The sequence below is a fragment of the Acanthopagrus latus genome, chromosome 5 (assembly GCF_904848185.1).
Source record: "Acanthopagrus latus isolate v.2019 chromosome 5, fAcaLat1.1, whole genome shotgun sequence".
In the NCBI taxonomy this organism is placed as follows: Eukaryota; Metazoa; Chordata; class Actinopteri; order Spariformes; family Sparidae; genus Acanthopagrus; species Acanthopagrus latus.
This window is the reverse complement of record NC_051043.1, coordinates 26,560,705-26,577,461: the sequence shown is the minus strand read 5'-3', so window position 1 is coordinate 26,577,461 and position 16,757 is coordinate 26,560,705. Positions and strand designations below refer to the sequence as shown.

Genomic DNA, 16,757 nt, shown 5'->3' with positions numbered 1-16,757 from the left:
AAATTTGAACATGTGCGTTTCTAGAAATACTTTTTTAAACAAATATCTAACCCATCAGGGATTATTTCAAATACACAATGATGACATGGATTGAAGACACATGTATTTATGTATTTATCTTAGCTTTAGCTATCTTTAACATTTACACAGGGCATGTGAGCGTAAGGACTACTCTCTGCATCAATTACAGAGTACAGTTTGTGTTATTCGTTCACAAAACCACTGTTCGAGCACGTAGTTTGCATAGAATTGTGAAAAAAAGACAAACTGTGTGAGGCTACCATGACGGGTCTTGGCTTCAACTGTTCCAAGCGACAATAAAAACACAGCCTGGACTTTGAATATGGAAATATCTGCAGCTGTGAGTTCATTTACTACGATTCAGTGACACATTTTGCTCAGTATAGTTAGAATTGTCAATGCAAATGCAAAACATTAGAAAAATACCAAAAAACTCAAAGTACGTGCGTGTGAACACTTTCCATGGTTGGCAGCCAGAAAAGTTACTTTCTTATGGGACTGACAGAGAATTTGCCCGCTGGAAGAAACAATATTTACATTGTGCAATAAAGCAAACATGGAACTGACTGCTTTCACAGCTTTATCTCCGCTGTGCCACATACATGCAGTGTGACACCTTTAACACTGCTGTTTGTACACGCTGACACACAAACAAGCGTCACACAGCCTCACAAACTGACTCATATAATTGTTGTTAATTGTGCAGCATCACAGGAAATGCTTTTCTTTTTCGTCTCTTTGCAAATGTAGCCAAACATGAAAATATGAATATATTTGCTTTTTATATGTTTAAATGTGGCGCACGTTGATAAGTAGATTCAAATGATAGACAAAAACAGGCAGGCAGGCGATGTGATTTTAAGGCGCTTCCTCTACTCATTTCCACGTTTCTCTTCCGTAATAGAGTTGCACACAGACTGACTAATGTATGTTTGTACAGTATACAACAATACATTAGTCAGTCTATACGATGCGTCCATATCGTTATACCAAACACACTGAAGCTTTTTCTTCTGCTAACTAGGCAATCACAGCCGGGATTTTCTTTCTTTTTTTTATATGCCAAAATCTAACTCTGTCCGTTTTAACTGCTATCAAACACACCCACCCACACACACACACACACACCCACACACACACACACAGACAAAAAAAAAAAACACACTTTGACAAACACATAACACATAAACCATTAAAGACTAATTGAATCTAATTTATTTAGTTTTCTGGAAAGAATCATTTAAGGCAGAACTTCCCTAAGCCCCCTCAATAAATGACACTCTCATACCGTTTTACTCTCTTTTCAAACACAATTAAAAAATAATATATAAATATATACACACTGCAAATGACATGCATATAAGGAGTTCATTTTGGAGCCCGATCTCAGGTCATTAGTAACCCACCATGACGCTGTGGAGTTGGAGGGTCCGCTGGCGACACAGAGGCCCCTGGCCATTTATTCTATATTAAGTCTCTAATGGGCCCTCTCTCTCTCTCTCTGTCGCTCTCTCTCTCTCGCTCCTGACACACAGCATGTAGGCACAGCGCTGGTAAAATATGCACAGAAAGTCCGGTGTGCACACACAGACAAAGCCATTCAAATGAATGGTTATTTATTCGCTAAACGAGGATCTGGGTGTTTAATGTTCCTTGGACGTTAGGTAGTTTTCTGGGGGAGGCAGAGCCATACCCCTACGGCTACAGACATCATTTATTTTACACATAGCCTAATACCGCACGCTAGGCAGCCGCTGAGAAAAATGGGCTTTGGAAGTGAGAGGGAGATATAAAAGAAATAATGAATGATTTTTTTTTTTTTTTTTTTTTTTTTTTTGGTGGTGGTGTGGGGGGGAGATAGTGGTGGTGGTGGGAGGGGGGTGAACACATTAGAAGCTGCAGCGGGGAGAAAAGCAAGGGGTAGGCTTAAAGGCTTAAAGCACCCTCTGTGTGTGTGTGTGTGTGTGTGTGTGTGTGTGTGTGTGTGTGTGTGTGTGTGTGTGTGTGTGTGTGTGTGTGTGTGAGAGAGAGAAAGAGAAAGCAACAGAAAGATAGAAAAGTCAACACAAACATTCCACAAATGTATGTATGTTTCAGTGTGTGTGTGTGTGTGTGTGTGTGTGTGTGTGCGTGCGTGTGTGTGTGTGTGTGTGTGTGTGTGTCAGTGGGGAGGGAGGTGATACCTGGTTGTGTGTGCGGCTCTCAGGCCTCCATCTGCATCTCATCCAAATGCAGAACATCACAACATCAGAGGGGCTCCTCACATGCATAACGACACCTCAACCAAAATAACAACGGCGCAGGTGTGATGCATCCAAAACATCGACGCCATCAAAAAAGTAACTTCGTAAAACAATCGTGTTATTCCGATTTGTTTGCAAAGTTCTGTCTCGTCTCTCTTTCAGTGGACTACGCAAGGTATCCTCGGCTTCAACAAAAGGACGAGGACGCCACTGTATCCCACCGCTGAATATATTAAAAAAAAGAGCCAGGCAGGCTAATGAGGCCAATAATTGAACTAATAATTCAAATTATCAGCCAATATTTCCATGTCAGAACATTTATCTCCACGTATCCCATGTGTAGAATTAATTTGTAGCATTTATGTAGTTTTAATTGTTCTCATGTAGTGTGAAATATCTCATCTCTAGTCATGCCTGGGAGAGGGACATGTGCTGCAGCGCTACTGGTCAGGTATCGTAGATAAACTGTGTGTTATGTTTGCTGTTCCTGTGGAGTTTGACCCTCCTCTGCCCTCTAAATCTACATACAGCATAATAAACAAGAGGTTGCTCTATTGACTTTTGCCACTAGAAAGGATATATTGCTTTTTCAGATCAGCAAAAAAAGTTGTGGCATAATCTTCTAATGAAGTATGCATGCTTCACCTGTCCTCAGAGGACGTTTTCTACAACTTTACTTAGAGAAAATCAAACCCACGCTGTTGTCTTACACATAACTAAAGTGTCCTAAACGGGCCTCTCCTGTGCACCTCTGAACCTTCACCATGGCAAGACAAACTTTCCAGTAAGTTTGCTATTCAAATGTTGTTGCCTTTTTCTGCTATGTGGGTCATAGAGGTTGGGGAAGAATATAATAGCCACTGTTCTAATTTATAAGCAGCCATGTTTTCAGTTTGTGCCTCCGTGTGTCTGTGTCATCATGGCAAAGTGAAGCCGATGTAGCAGAAATCACTGAGGCAATTTTCTGTATTTTTTCTGGTTTCAATTTACTTTCAATGAAGCTAGGTCCCAGCGGTGCATCAGTTCACATTTAGCTTTTTGTCGACGGTACAAAAACTAGATGGAATCAGACACTTTAAGCTCTTTTTTTCATGATGCAAACATACCTCCGTATTGGTGGTCGCTGAAGTGAGCGCTATGGTCATCTCTCCATCACAAAACTCCTTCAGCTCCAGAGTCAGCAGCTGCTCCAAGTCTACATCCAGTCAGCACACACAAACAGACTGACAGTTATATAAAAACACACACAAAAAGAGTACAAAACATTTTCAACACAAGCATGAATGCGCTGCCCAGAAGAGGGATTTTTAGGAATCTTATCACCTCTGTACTGTAATAAAACATTTCCACTAGTTGTTTAAATAGCTTCTTACAAAATAATAACAAAAATATACCTCAAATTGAAAAATCTTTTGCAGTAACTAATATTCTCTATGTTCAAATATGCACCCTGCAGCTTTGCCTCACCATGTTGACCCGCAGTGACATCACTCCGCTGCTCCAAGGATCTCATGAGCTCCTCCAGTTCGGCCGAGCGACGGCCACTCTTACTCCACAAAGCTTCACTTTGCAGCTGCAAGGCCTCTGCAGATACATCAACAAACAGACACATATTGGTGCATCCAGCAGGCACACTCTAGCTTCAACAATTACATACAAGATGACAGATTGTTAATTTCCCCTTTTCAGGAAATAAATCTACAAGCAAGTAACCAGCACTGCACCAAAGATAAATCCAGAGGCAAATCAAGGCAGGTCAGTGATTGCCAATACTGATCGATGACCATCAATAACTCAGTGCCCTGTTGACCTCTTGTGATGAGCTGAATTCGGTCAATACGGATGTGGATTCATTCACACCGTCCTTTTTTGACACACTTTTAATTCATTGCTTAAGTCAGGAAGGGTCATGGAAAACTTCTGAACAAAAACTTCTGTCCTCTTGGTGAAACTGTTTGGAGAGATTCAGGTTTAAATCGACTACTTCTGGTCGAAATACTCGAGCTATAAGCTTCTTTTGGAATCAGTGGACCTGGAAATGCACCGTCCAAAGAACTCTCTCTGACAAATACACAACTTCAACAAAGAACATCACTCTGCTGCTTGTTGTGTTACTCCTCACACTAAATCCACCTCAGTTCACTTCCCCTCTATCAGACCATTGTCTGTCTGTAAATCACAGTGAGCGACGGCAGAGAAGAAAAGCAGCAGAGTGGTACAGAACGGAGATCAGTGATTGTGTCTCCTGCCAAACCTTTACAATGGAGTGCTTGGTTGTCAGCCTGTTTAACTTACGCTCATCCACACACACACAGACACACATACACGTTGCAAACTCACACATAGGAACAAGTCTTTTTTCTCTGCCCTTCTCTACTTTTGAATGTTTCCTCTATAAATGGCCTTTTATCCCTTTAAATTTTTACTCGTACAAACCTTTCTTACATTATCAGGGAAATATAAATACCTGACAAAACAGAAACAACTTAACAGACTAAACTAACTTGAATTTAAAAAAAGAGTCACATTATGGGACTCTTTCACACTCCTCCCTACACACACACTCACCACCCCTCATCTCTCTCTTTCTCCATCTCTCCTGGTGGGTGTTAAGCGAGTCATGTCAGGGGATTTGTGTGTGTCCTCCTTCACCGCCCCATTACTCCCCCTGGGGGGTTGCCTGCGCCTCCCTCACCTCTGAGAATCTCCCCCAGCGCTGCTCCGACGTGCTCCGCTGCCTCTTGAAGAATCTCCCTGGCGACTGTTGTCACCGCGGACGAGGCCCCATCATCCCCTGCGTCCTGCTGCCCGTCGTGATGGACCACTCGCAGGATGCTGGACTCCAAAGTGTGGTACTCAGAGCTAAGAGAGGGAGGAGACGGGGGTACGAGGAGATATGGATGGCTGCAGGGGAAGGAGCGATGATTGTGAGGCATTTGCATAAATACAACTCCCCTTTGGGTCATGAGTGATGAACACACGCAGGCCTGGAATACACACCCAAACATACTCTTAAGCTCATTTTCACATCAACAAATACAGTCGGCTCAGCCAGAACCCACTGTGTCCGCATATGTTTGTAGTCTGCATGTGTGTGTGTGTGTGTGTGTGTGTGTGCTTCAGCATCACCTGTAAACACATTAATCAGTGTTGGTCCAATAAAAAAGAAAACATCCTAAATTCACTAAACCTGCTTCCAGTTACGGCTTTAACAACTTCCCTCGAGCCTCATCTGTAAAGCAGTTAAATATTAGCTGAACTTATCTACAAACTGGTCTGGTGTGTGTGTGTGTGTGTGTGTGTGTGTGTGTGTGTGTGTGTGTGTGCGCGTGCTTTGTCATGATTTGCATATGCGAGTGTGTACCTATCTAGCAGCCAATCTCTCAGCAGCGTGACTGAGAGTTTTTCGTCGTGATGAAGCTTCACAAGGTCTACATCGTCCCTCCACAGCAGCGAGCTCTCGCAGATTTTCACCCGCTGCAGATACCTCACCGTCTCCCCGGGCAACACAACGTCGTATCGCCGGCCGCAGAGCACCGGCACGCACACTCCGCCTGACGGTTCCTTCTGGGACACAAGAAATGAAATGAAATGAACACACCTGGAATTAAAAAAAAAGCACCTTTCATTTGAGTAGATTAAAATGTAAAATAAAAAATGTATGACATCAGATTTTTGCACAGACGAAAGATAGACCATAGACCAAAAATTAATCAAATCAGAGTTTGATACGTGAGTGATGTGTGAAAAAGTTCTGCCCTAGTGTCTCTTCTTGGTTTAAAACATGATATATTGGCCCTGGTGGCCAGCTGCTTTTTATTTTGCATTTTTGCATAAAATACTAAACAACCAACTAAATTAATTACCACGGTTCCAGGTTTTAAACAATCATTAATCTGAGAGATGATGCTTTTTTTCAAAATAGTGCAGCACTTGGAAACATGAGAGGGAGATTTTGCACTTTACCATAAACTGTAAGACGGATCATGTTTATGCACACACAGTTTATGCATAATATCAAAAAGGGTACATGTTCCAGTGTGGAATAAATGGACACCACTCTCCCACAATGCAATCCACAAAGGAAATTAGTGGTGATACAACAAAAGAACAAAGAAATCCATGTTACCTGGCTGAGGTGTAGTGCCAAGCACAGTGTTGCAGCCACCGTGTCAACATCTGGCTCCGGCCCGCCTAAAACAGCATGGATGGGACCCTCGAATACATCCGCCTGGAAACGGGCACAGAAAACATAAAAGCTTATTGTGCCTGTGTCTGCGTGGCTTCATCGTTTCAGTGATACGTAATCTGTTTGTTTTACTTCATCTAACAGAGGAAGCAGGTGGCAGTCCTGTATGTTACTGTTTGCTTTGATAGCAGATATAACTGTAGCACTTGAAACTTGACCCGGTGTTAGATGACTGCAGCATTCTGTAACCAACAGTATGCATTAATAATGAAATCCTGGTGCTGCAAGAAGATTTGGTTCAGGCTTGAAAGAGAATATTATTCAGCATGCTCAACACTAGAGGCACAGTCAGCTTGTGAAAGCGTAGCGACGGTCTAAATTAGCAAGAGCAACTTTTTCACTGCCAACTCAGAGAAACACGCTTTGTCAGGGAAGTGATGAGTTCCATTAATTTTAACAAACAATGCAGATAAACACTCCTCATTTAGTTTAAGTGGACACTAATGACAGCTCCATTACTAAGATTACACATTCATCTCTGGGTGAAAAAGGGCAGAAAATTAAGTTTTCTCTGTTATTCACAAGGCAGATATTAACGAAACCACTCCTGACTTTCATAAACGGATTCCACCATTGGTATTAAAATACAGTTATATAGGTCAGCTCTTTGGACATTCAGTATGAGTATGAAAAGAACTTTTTAAGGATTCAAAACATGACAGAATTTGACAAATGCTATTTTAATGGCACACGTCCTCGTCACACTTCCTGAGAGTATAGGAAACAGAGCAGAATTCTGGTTAATTGGGAACAAAATCACCTTCGACCACCTCCAGCGAGCACTGGGTGTCCTGTGTCAATCAGTAATGTTTTATCTAAAACAGATAAGCTGACTCACTGCCCTGCAGCCTGCGCCATTAATCAAGAAGCAAAATGTGGATACAATGAATATGCTGTCTATCTGTGGCTCATCTTAATGGGTTTGTAGGATGCTCTGATGGAAGAGAATGAAACAGCGGAGGGGAAGACGCACGCTTACAGAGACAAATATCAGAAGAAAGCTGTGAGTAATCATGTTTCCTGGCTAGATTCTTGCAGGTATCCCCAGCTGGCAACCTTATGGTCACAATCTCAGTTGTGTGTCCTCAAAAAATCTTCCAACCTTAGCTATACTTACTGACTTTGTGGCTTTAAAAGGAGATCTATTATGCTCTTTTATGTACATGTAAAAGATCTTGTATGTTAACAAGTCCAGGCCAACAGAAGCTCCTTTCTCCCACAAAACACTGCTCCTGAAACGCCTCGTCATTCAGCCGTGACTTTGTCACATCACACTACATCAAGGAGTCAGATGTTTGCATAAATGATGCCTAGTGGCTAGTTGATTTAGCACAGCTGCTCTGTTGTTGGTAGCAGTGCTGGCTCAGGCATGTGTGAGCTGACCAATCTGATGAGGGTATTTCGGAGGCAGGGCCTTAAAGAGACAGCCCCCCCTCTGTGCCGCAGCATTGGACAGAGAGAAAAAACCTATTCTTGTATGATAGTTACTACAGTAATAGCTGGGGCGGCTGTGGCTCAGGGGTAGAGCCAGCGTCTTCTTATTGGAAGGTTGCTAGTTTGATTCCCCTGGTCTGGATGTCAGAGTATCCTCAGGCAAGATACTGAACCCCAGACCGCTCCTGATGTGCTGATCAGCACCTTGCAGGGCAGCCACCACCATCAGTGTATGAATGTTGAAGCTCTTTTAACCCTCTTGGCAGAATATCTTACCAATGCTATGTTTCGTATGCTGTAATCAACAGTGCTGCCGTCCAATTTATCACAGTAAACAATTATTCACGTCGTTCTTTGAGTGAAAGCACATCATAATGAGCAAAATGCAGTCGCATTAACGAGGTGCCAACATCTGACATTTAGACATTAACAGTCGGCTCATACAGAGCAGCAGAGCTTTGCTCATATTCAAGCAATGTTGATGGAATATGAAAACCTGGAAATCAAACTATTAGCAAACACAAATGTTATAATGACGAGATGCATTTTAAAGGATGTTACAGAAAATGCAAAAAAAGACACTTTTACATACCTGTGGCAGAGTTTAAAAAGTTAAACAGTTAAAAACTGCCGAAGCAGTAGTTTTAATCTAGTCTGCTTATATTACAGTAGTTAAAACACATAATTTAAATAATGCACAATTGATTTGGCAGATTTCCCCTGTGGACAATCTGCAGCTGGCAGGACGTTAGTGAAAGTGAATAAACTGTAGGTGAGTCACGAGTCAGCTCCACGGGACGCTCTTAATCTGAAAACAGACTGAATGTTACCTGTAGTGGATTGTCCATTCGTACTCTCTATCTGTCAGCTGACTTCATGCTATGCCAAAAACTCATTTAATTCAGCGGCTTTTGCTTTAAGCACCACAGACTGCAGTGACTCTCAAACTTTTATTTAATTAGGAAGTCTTGCTTTCTCAAACGATCATCCTGGAGGTTTAGCTAACACTTTGTTGAGACGTCAATATATAATGGACCTTACTGCCGGACATAGATGAATAAAGCTCCGGTAATAATGCATACGGAATGAAGTGTCTTGTTTCTCCTCAGAGGGCCTCATCACTGAGGCCAGATGGATAAACGAAATGAGGGGAAAAGAAATGAGAGGCCAAAGCTCGGAGAGGGAGGGGAGGAGAGAGGTTAGAGGCTGCTGATTAGACTGAGAATGAAAAAGGAAGGGAGTGTGGTGAGATTGAAGTAAGGAGGGCAATGAGTTCAAAGAGGCTTATTGGAAAAGGGGAATATATAGAGGATGGGCAGCAGGATGATAAGTCAGACCTGTCGAAGGGGTGGGGGGCAGGGAGGAAACATGGCGGACAGACAGGTGAAAAAATGTGATAGGGAGAAGTAAGAAAGGAGCGGGAAGAAATTAGATAAGAGGGAGTGAAAATGTGAGGCAAATGGGTGGAGAGGGAAGCAGAGAACACCATGAAGAGGGGAGAGATGGGTGGACCAGAAAGAGGAGAAGATGCGTGAGAAAGAGAGAAGAAGAAGGGAAGGAGGTCTGCAGCCAGCGGAGGGAGAGAGAAAGAGAGTAAATCAATACTAGATAGAAAGGAAGCGATGCATTAGCAGGAGAAAAAGCTACTCAGTGTCTGTTATACTGCAGCGGGGGAACATCTGTATGTATGTGTGCATGTGTGCGTGTGTGTGTGTGTGTGCACGCGAGCATGCATTGGCCATCTGATATCCTTCAATCTGAGTGCTCTCCCTCTGAGCTCTATCTTCTGTCTCACCACGATCAACCCCTCCTATGAATCTCATTTAGACGCCCGGCAGCCTCAATGTATACTTCCAGCCAAATATCACATCCAAAATGAGGAGATTTACCCGCTTACAGCAATCACTGCTTGTATAAAAAGCTGTGGGGAAGTTCAACACAACCTTTAAATGTTTTCTAACGGGGTACTTTTTTTGAATTTTTTTTTTTTACAATTGTGGTGTTCACAACCATCGGAGCCTGTCCAGGGATCATCAGATTGTGTCATTCGTCCATCACGCACAGAAAAATAGTCAACCAAGTCGATCAAAGTTTTCACTAGTCGGTTAGTGGGCGGAAAAACAAAATCCCTCATGCTCAACTCGAGAGCTGCACCTTGTCATCGAATGTACTAGAGTGATCGTTTCCATCCTTTTCTCTTTTAACACAGCAGTCGCTAACTGTGGCGAACTGCAGCTGCTTGTAGCTCAGTTAGCCGTGCAGATAGCCGGGACGAGTGGACTGCCGTGAAGCGTTTTTCAAGCCAGGGAGGAAGACTGCTGGCAAGGAGTAGTGCCAGAATGAGCACCAGAACCGGAACCCAGCAGGTGGGCAATGGAACCGGGCTTGGCAGACTCCCAGTGATGGAGGCTTGGGAGGCTGCCGAGGCCTTTGACTCTAGGGACGAAGGCACAATGGGTTCAGACAAAGACTGGAGAGCCATGAAATGGCAGAGGACCAAGTTTTTGGTGGCTTCATTAGTAAATATACATTATACATTGTTTTGTAAGCTTCACTTTCTATTCAAATTATGTGTTAAATAGCTTTATATTCCGACAGTTAATATTGTTATAGGAAGAAGTTATTCCTTGCTGTCTTTGAGGTTTTGTGTGATGCATGCTGTGTTAAAACTTTGTTCAACACAGTCAGAATCATCATAATGTTTCGCGCCCCCACAAAAAAAGTTTTAAAAATTCAATTAATACTACAAACACGCCATGACAAGTCAACTAATGCCTTGAACTAAATCCTTAGTCGGGACAGCCCTAATCTCTACTAATTATACCTAGGGGAGTCTCCTTTTCACCTGGACAACATGTCTCTGGACACCGAGACAAAGGTGAAACATCCAGAGGAAAAAGCCTCTCAACACAGACAGAACACGGAAAACTGCACTCCTGGAGGACCTGGGCTGAGAATGAGATGCGAGTTGTTCTCGCTGTGCAGCGACAGCGTCAGCCACAGAGCCGCAGTACATCATTCACTTAATATGCATCCATACATTTACACTTTTTAGGAATTCATATTCATTACGTCTGATGCTTTACGCCATTTGTTCCAGAGAGAAAAGACACAAACACTTGATGATATGTGTGACAAACATCGAGGGATACAAACACTATGATATCTGCTCAAAGAAAACACTAAAAGAGATTATTCAAATGTATGACTTATGATTTACTAACTTATGACAGATGGTATCAATATGCTGTTTTGTTTTGTTTTTTTTTCCTTTTGGCTGGGTGTGATGTTTTTAAAATGATTGCAGCGTCCATTGCCAAACTTCCTTATCTCAGTAGGAGTGCCAGCTGAGACAATTTGGACCTCCTTTCATTTGAACCATTATGTGCTGTAGTAAACATTTATTGGGATGAATAGTGACAAATGTTAGCACTCCGTGGGCACACATAGGGTTTGAAAATTATCTCTTCCTTTTAAGACTTTGGAATGATTACATTTTGGTATAAAACACAAAGCCAAAGCCACGTCAAAGTGGTCCTAAAAAACCCTTTTAGGCGTATGTGTTTGGAGGACAGACGCTGGACAGTCCACTCAGCACATTGCTCCAGCTCTATGCCAAATGACGGGAGAGTGGGAGGACGGAGAGCCGCGGAGCTAGGCCGAGAAAAACTGAGCGAGAAAGAAAGACAGGTTCGGTAGGCACTAAGAGCCAGGCCAATTAGAGGTATGGATGTTCTGGACGGTGGCCATCCGGAGAGTGGAGAGAGAGAGAGAGAGAGAATGACAGAGAATAGAGAGTGGTCAGCAAAAAGAGCGACTCATCAGAGTTCATATAGGAGAGCGAGATAAAGTGCGTCTGTGTGCACGAATGCCTTTGTTTGTGTGAGTGAGTGGGTGAGTGAAAGAGAGGGAAATGGTTGACAATCGTGACATGTGTTGCACTTTATCTGCAACCTCCACGACACTCATCAGCTGCCCTCCTTATCACTCAATTACCCCGCCGCGCTCCGATCTGTGGATTTGCTCCTTTGATCTTTTCTTCTCCTCAGCTTTTCCCTATGTTTACATGAAGTACAGGCCGGATAAATCCTCCCTCTTATCCTCTTTACATTTCATCCCAGGCAGCAGGCTGTTCGTACGCATGTTTGTATTGTGCTGACAGACACCTGTTCACCTGAACATAGTGAATGTTCTGAATACTGTAACGTGGCTGGAAATGTAACTAATTAAGAGAATAAGGCAGATGTCAGCATTAATCCTGGCTAATGTCAACAATGCATGAATACTGTCTTATTCAAAATATGTTATCTAAATTTTAGATAACATTTAGTGTCCTTTATTTTAAGATGAAAAGCATCTCATGGAACTGGCTCATCACTGGCACACTATCTACTGTCGTTATATAACACCCAATAAAACAGTTTCATTGATGATTCATTCATTTTTATGTCAATGTTTGTTATTTTCTACTTCAGATTTTCTTCAAGAGCACATTTTAATTCTACTACATCACCTTTTGTGCACGTGGACACCATCACTCACACTTTAAAGGATAATTACGTGAATGACACAGGAAGTATGAAACACTTGTCTGAGCTCTGACATGCTGTAAGGACAATGAACTTTACCCTGTCGCTGACTGCCAGTCTATCCGCTGATAACATCATCTGATATGCTCTCCAGCGCTTATAAAACTACTACAAAATGGACTTTGTCACCTGCCGTTTGCAAGGTGCATGAATGCAGCGTTCTCCGTGACACTCCTTCAATCCCACCACAGCTTGAAGTGTGCAGAAGCAGCCTTCATGATCAAATCACTCATATGAAACTGACCAAACCTATGAGACCAACAGGGATGGACGCAGAACAAATACCAAAGTTGACCACCTGCCGCCACTGCGACAAAACAAAGAACAGAGGAAACACTGGATGTGATGTTGAAGCTCATTCATTAAAGTGCTCGAAAAGCAGGTGAAGACCGTGAGATATGATCAAAAGCCTCTCCAGAACAGCTCCCATGAGATTATTTTCTCACCCACATCGATTACATTTAAGAAGAGATACCTCCTGTTAACAGTATTGCTTGTAAGGGAGTTGGGACGGGATAAACTGAACGTGAATGCTGATTTCATTTAAAAGAAAATGTTGTCTAATTGAAGGCAGACAGCAGTAAATGATGCGTGGACGTGTTTGAAGGTACAAACGTCAATAAATATTCGTTATATCTTCCTGACTTCAAATTGTCGGGCCGTGATCTGGAGGTCAGCGATGAGGTTAAACATCTCTGGGAGATTTTTTTTTATCACAGAACGAAACGACAGATGATATTTATAGGCAGTGCTGCAAGATGTATTCACAGTCAGACACGCTTTCAAACAAGCTTACTGAGACTTCAAGTAGCTTATAATGATGCCTTGAGAATATTACTGAAGAGACTGAGATTGAATATTGTGCGAGTGAAATGTTTGTTGCTGCAGGAGTCAACACTTTCCCAGCTGTTTTAAGAACTCTCGTGTATAAATTGGCATCTTAATGTCTCTGAAAATGAAATAATCTTAACAAACATGAAGCTTACCAATCCCAGATGAGGAGACATCGCTACAGCTGTCTCTTTACAGGACGCCAATGTAAACCAGTTTTCTCTTTCATACCATTTTTATCCTGATTTTTCACGTTATTTATTCTCTGGAATGTCGTGTCTTTCCTCTGGACCCTGGAGTCTTTGAATTGAACTGAAAAACTGAATTGATCGTGGGCAGATGCGTGTGTTCGTGATGCATAAAATTGATCAGTACCAAGTCAAGCTCAAGAATCAAAACAGCAAAAATCATTACTGTTAATACGTCACTGAGTAATGGAGCGTTTGTGTCTTTGGAGGACCGACATGAGGACACAGAGTTATTTTCCGATCAGTTCCTGACACTAAGTGCCCGGGCATGTTCCCATCAGACACGTTAAATGAACAAACACGAGGTATGAAACTCAGCCAAAATACCAAAAATGCAAAGATAAAGTGCAGCGGTGCCAACAACACTGCCCAGACACTGAGTCATCACTAACACTCTGTGGAGGACAGAATACACCTGTGTCTTGAAAAGACCCTGTCATGCGCTGCAGCTGTGAACATGGTCATGCCATTTAAACAAGCACATGTAGAAAGAGCAGTTGTAAGAAAAGCTCTAATGCCCGAAGCCTCGGGGGCAAATGTGCAGCATCCGTGAAAGGCTCCCTGATGTGACCGTCTGTGCAAGAGTGTCAGGACTCTCCTGGCAGACTCAATGTATACAGGCCAAGATTGTACACAGAAAAACACACTGGAGCCACATAATCTACAACAACATGAAGGTATCTGCGCCTCCCCCGAGGCTCCACAGTCATTCAGTCCACATGCATGAGGGTGTCTAGTATTTGCACGAGGTTTAGCATTCATGTGCGAGCAGATATCCAGCCCTGGATCTAATGCAAATTATGAGTCAGTATCTGCAGAGCAACCAGATAGCAGGGGAGGACAGCCTCTGGCTAAACTTGTTGTTGTCACGCCTCCTCCTCATTAGAAACCAGCTCCCTCATTCAGATTCACACACTGACGCTCCTGTAAACACAACGAGCTTATTGTATGGGGCCAAACACGCCTTCCCTTCCCTTTTCCCCCCCTTGTACTGTCATATTGTCGAGCTACAGGTGCTTTTGAGGGGGGAGGGGGGTACCGAGGGGACGTGAGAGGCTTTTGCTTTTTTTTTTTTTTTTTTTTTTTTTTTGCTGTGAGCTTTTCCAGCAACAGGACCGCAGCCTGTAGCACAGCGTTCTCAGCCTCTCCGTCACGATCTCATTCATTACAGCCACAACCTGGTTTTAACGCCGCTGAAGGCTCTCAACTCACCCCGAGTCTGCTCTGGACCCTCCGCAAATACTCTTCCATGTCGGCCTGCGTCGCTACGGTGTCGCTGCAGATCTCTCCATAGACCAAGTTTCGACAATGAGGCTGCTGATGTGTGTGTGTGTGTGTGTGTGTGTGTGTGTGTGTGTGTGTGTGTGTGTGTGTGTGTGTTATTTTTCCCCCCTTCTCTCTCTTTCTCTCTTCCCCCTCCGCTTCCGAGTCCCCCCGCTGCGCTCGCACTGCAGCACTCTCTGCTGCTGTGTGCGCCGTCGGTCCTCCCCTTCTCTCTCCGGGGTGAACCCACAACACCGAGCAGTGGGTGTGACGGCAGGAAGAGGAGATCCGACGGCGGCGCGCCCGGTGATTCAACCGCGCTCCCTGCGGTTGTGAGCCCCCCCCCCCTCCGCACACACACATCCACACACACACACACACACCTATCCTACCCTATCCTATCCCGTGCACAGCCTCAGCATCCACCAATGAAACACACGGAACGGGTGGAGTGGATGATGAACGGCGGCGCTCCAGCACCACGGACAGCAGCCGCCTCACTGGTCACTTCAGCACCTTCACGCTGCTGCCGCCGGTGCGCCGCGTTAGCACGCAATTTGTCTCTATTTCCTTTTTGCCGCAATATGATCAGAACCACAGCTACAGCTGGACCGAAGGAGCACTGCAGTGTGTGTGTGTGTGTGTGTGTGTGTGTGTGTGTGTGTGTGTGTGTGTGTGTGTGTGTGTGTGTGTGTGTGTGTGTGTGTGTGTGTGACAGGGAGCACTTTAATTAACCTGAAAGATGGCCTGTGTGAGTAACATCCAGAGAAAAGGGGAAATAGCCGAAGACAAACACACACACACACACACACACACACACACACTCTCTCTCTCTCTCTCTTTCTCACACACACACACACACACACACACACACACACACACACAGTGGCTCATCTGCCGACTCTGAAACGTTAATATTCAAAATGGACAAGTCATTTATCATCAGGTCACTGTGCCACCAATTTATGTTTTCATACAGCCTGGCCCTTACTCTCTATCTATCTATCTATCTATCTATCTATCTATCTATCTATCTATCTATCTATCTATCTATCTATCTATCTATCTATCTATCTATCTAACTCGAGCCTCAAGTCATCTATTTTCTGTTGCAAGTTATCAAAACAGTGACTCAGGTCCACACAATTGAAAATCCTCCATTGGGTTGAGACATGGGGAGTAATGACGCGTCTGTGAGTGACTGGAGGAGAAGGGTGAAGCACGGAATCATCCTTTAAAGTGACATACAGTTCTGCCTCTCTTGTCCCCCTTCCTCACTTCACACAAGTCTTCCAGAGGTCATGGAGGAATGAAAACAGGCACTCAGTGTCACGTGTCATTATTTTACATTTTTTTTCCCACATTTCTTTCTTGAAATCATTTGCAGTAATTTTCTGTTCTGTTTGGTCATTAACATAAAGGTAACTGTTTTTAAAATAGTATGTAAAAGCACACAAAATGAAGTGAAAATACACAGAAATGTGGTGTTGAATTTAAAAGGTCACATAATGCTTTTCGTCTCAAAGCAATGAAAGTTTAGTCCACAGTGATCGTTGTGTTGACTGTGTGAGGGATTTTGAGTGTTACCAAAAAAAACTGTAATCAAAACATCAGAATAGATGAAGATAATCTTTGTACAAGAGGTCCTGAACATAAATGTGAAGCTTTAACAGCGAGAGACATGTTTAGAAAGATGTCAGTGTGTATTATGTGTGTTCGTGTGCCTCTCCACCTTCACTGGAATCCATCCTAACTCCATTTGGTATTTGTGGTGAGGGCAGTGATACGCTGGTCTCACAGTAATGAAGGCTGCCTCAGTGCTCTATCAAGATGGAGAGCCCAGAGGTCTCTGCTGCTCTCAGACCAGAAGTCAAGCCCA

The 16,757-nt window shown here is 43.4% G+C and overlaps 1 protein-coding gene across 1 annotated transcript in view; it reads right to left on the bottom strand.

The window, feature by feature from the left end:
* Nucleotides 1–14,978, bottom strand: part of LOC119019680 — a 38,358-nt gene extending 23,380 nt beyond the window's left edge. The window contains exons 1-6 of the mRNA XM_037098475.1: nucleotides 14,828–14,978; nucleotides 6,394–6,495; nucleotides 5,629–5,831; nucleotides 4,960–5,126; nucleotides 3,732–3,848; nucleotides 3,371–3,459 (exon numbers count right to left, since the gene is read on the bottom strand). Coding sequence (XP_036954370.1) covers nucleotides 3,371–3,459; nucleotides 3,732–3,848; nucleotides 4,960–5,126; nucleotides 5,629–5,831; nucleotides 6,394–6,495; nucleotides 14,828–14,866 — 717 coding nt within the window. The 5' untranslated portion in view covers nucleotides 14,867–14,978. The remainder of the gene's footprint in view (nucleotides 1–3,370; nucleotides 3,460–3,731; nucleotides 3,849–4,959; nucleotides 5,127–5,628; nucleotides 5,832–6,393; nucleotides 6,496–14,827) is intronic.
* Nucleotides 14,979–16,757: the final 1,779 nt, after the last annotated feature.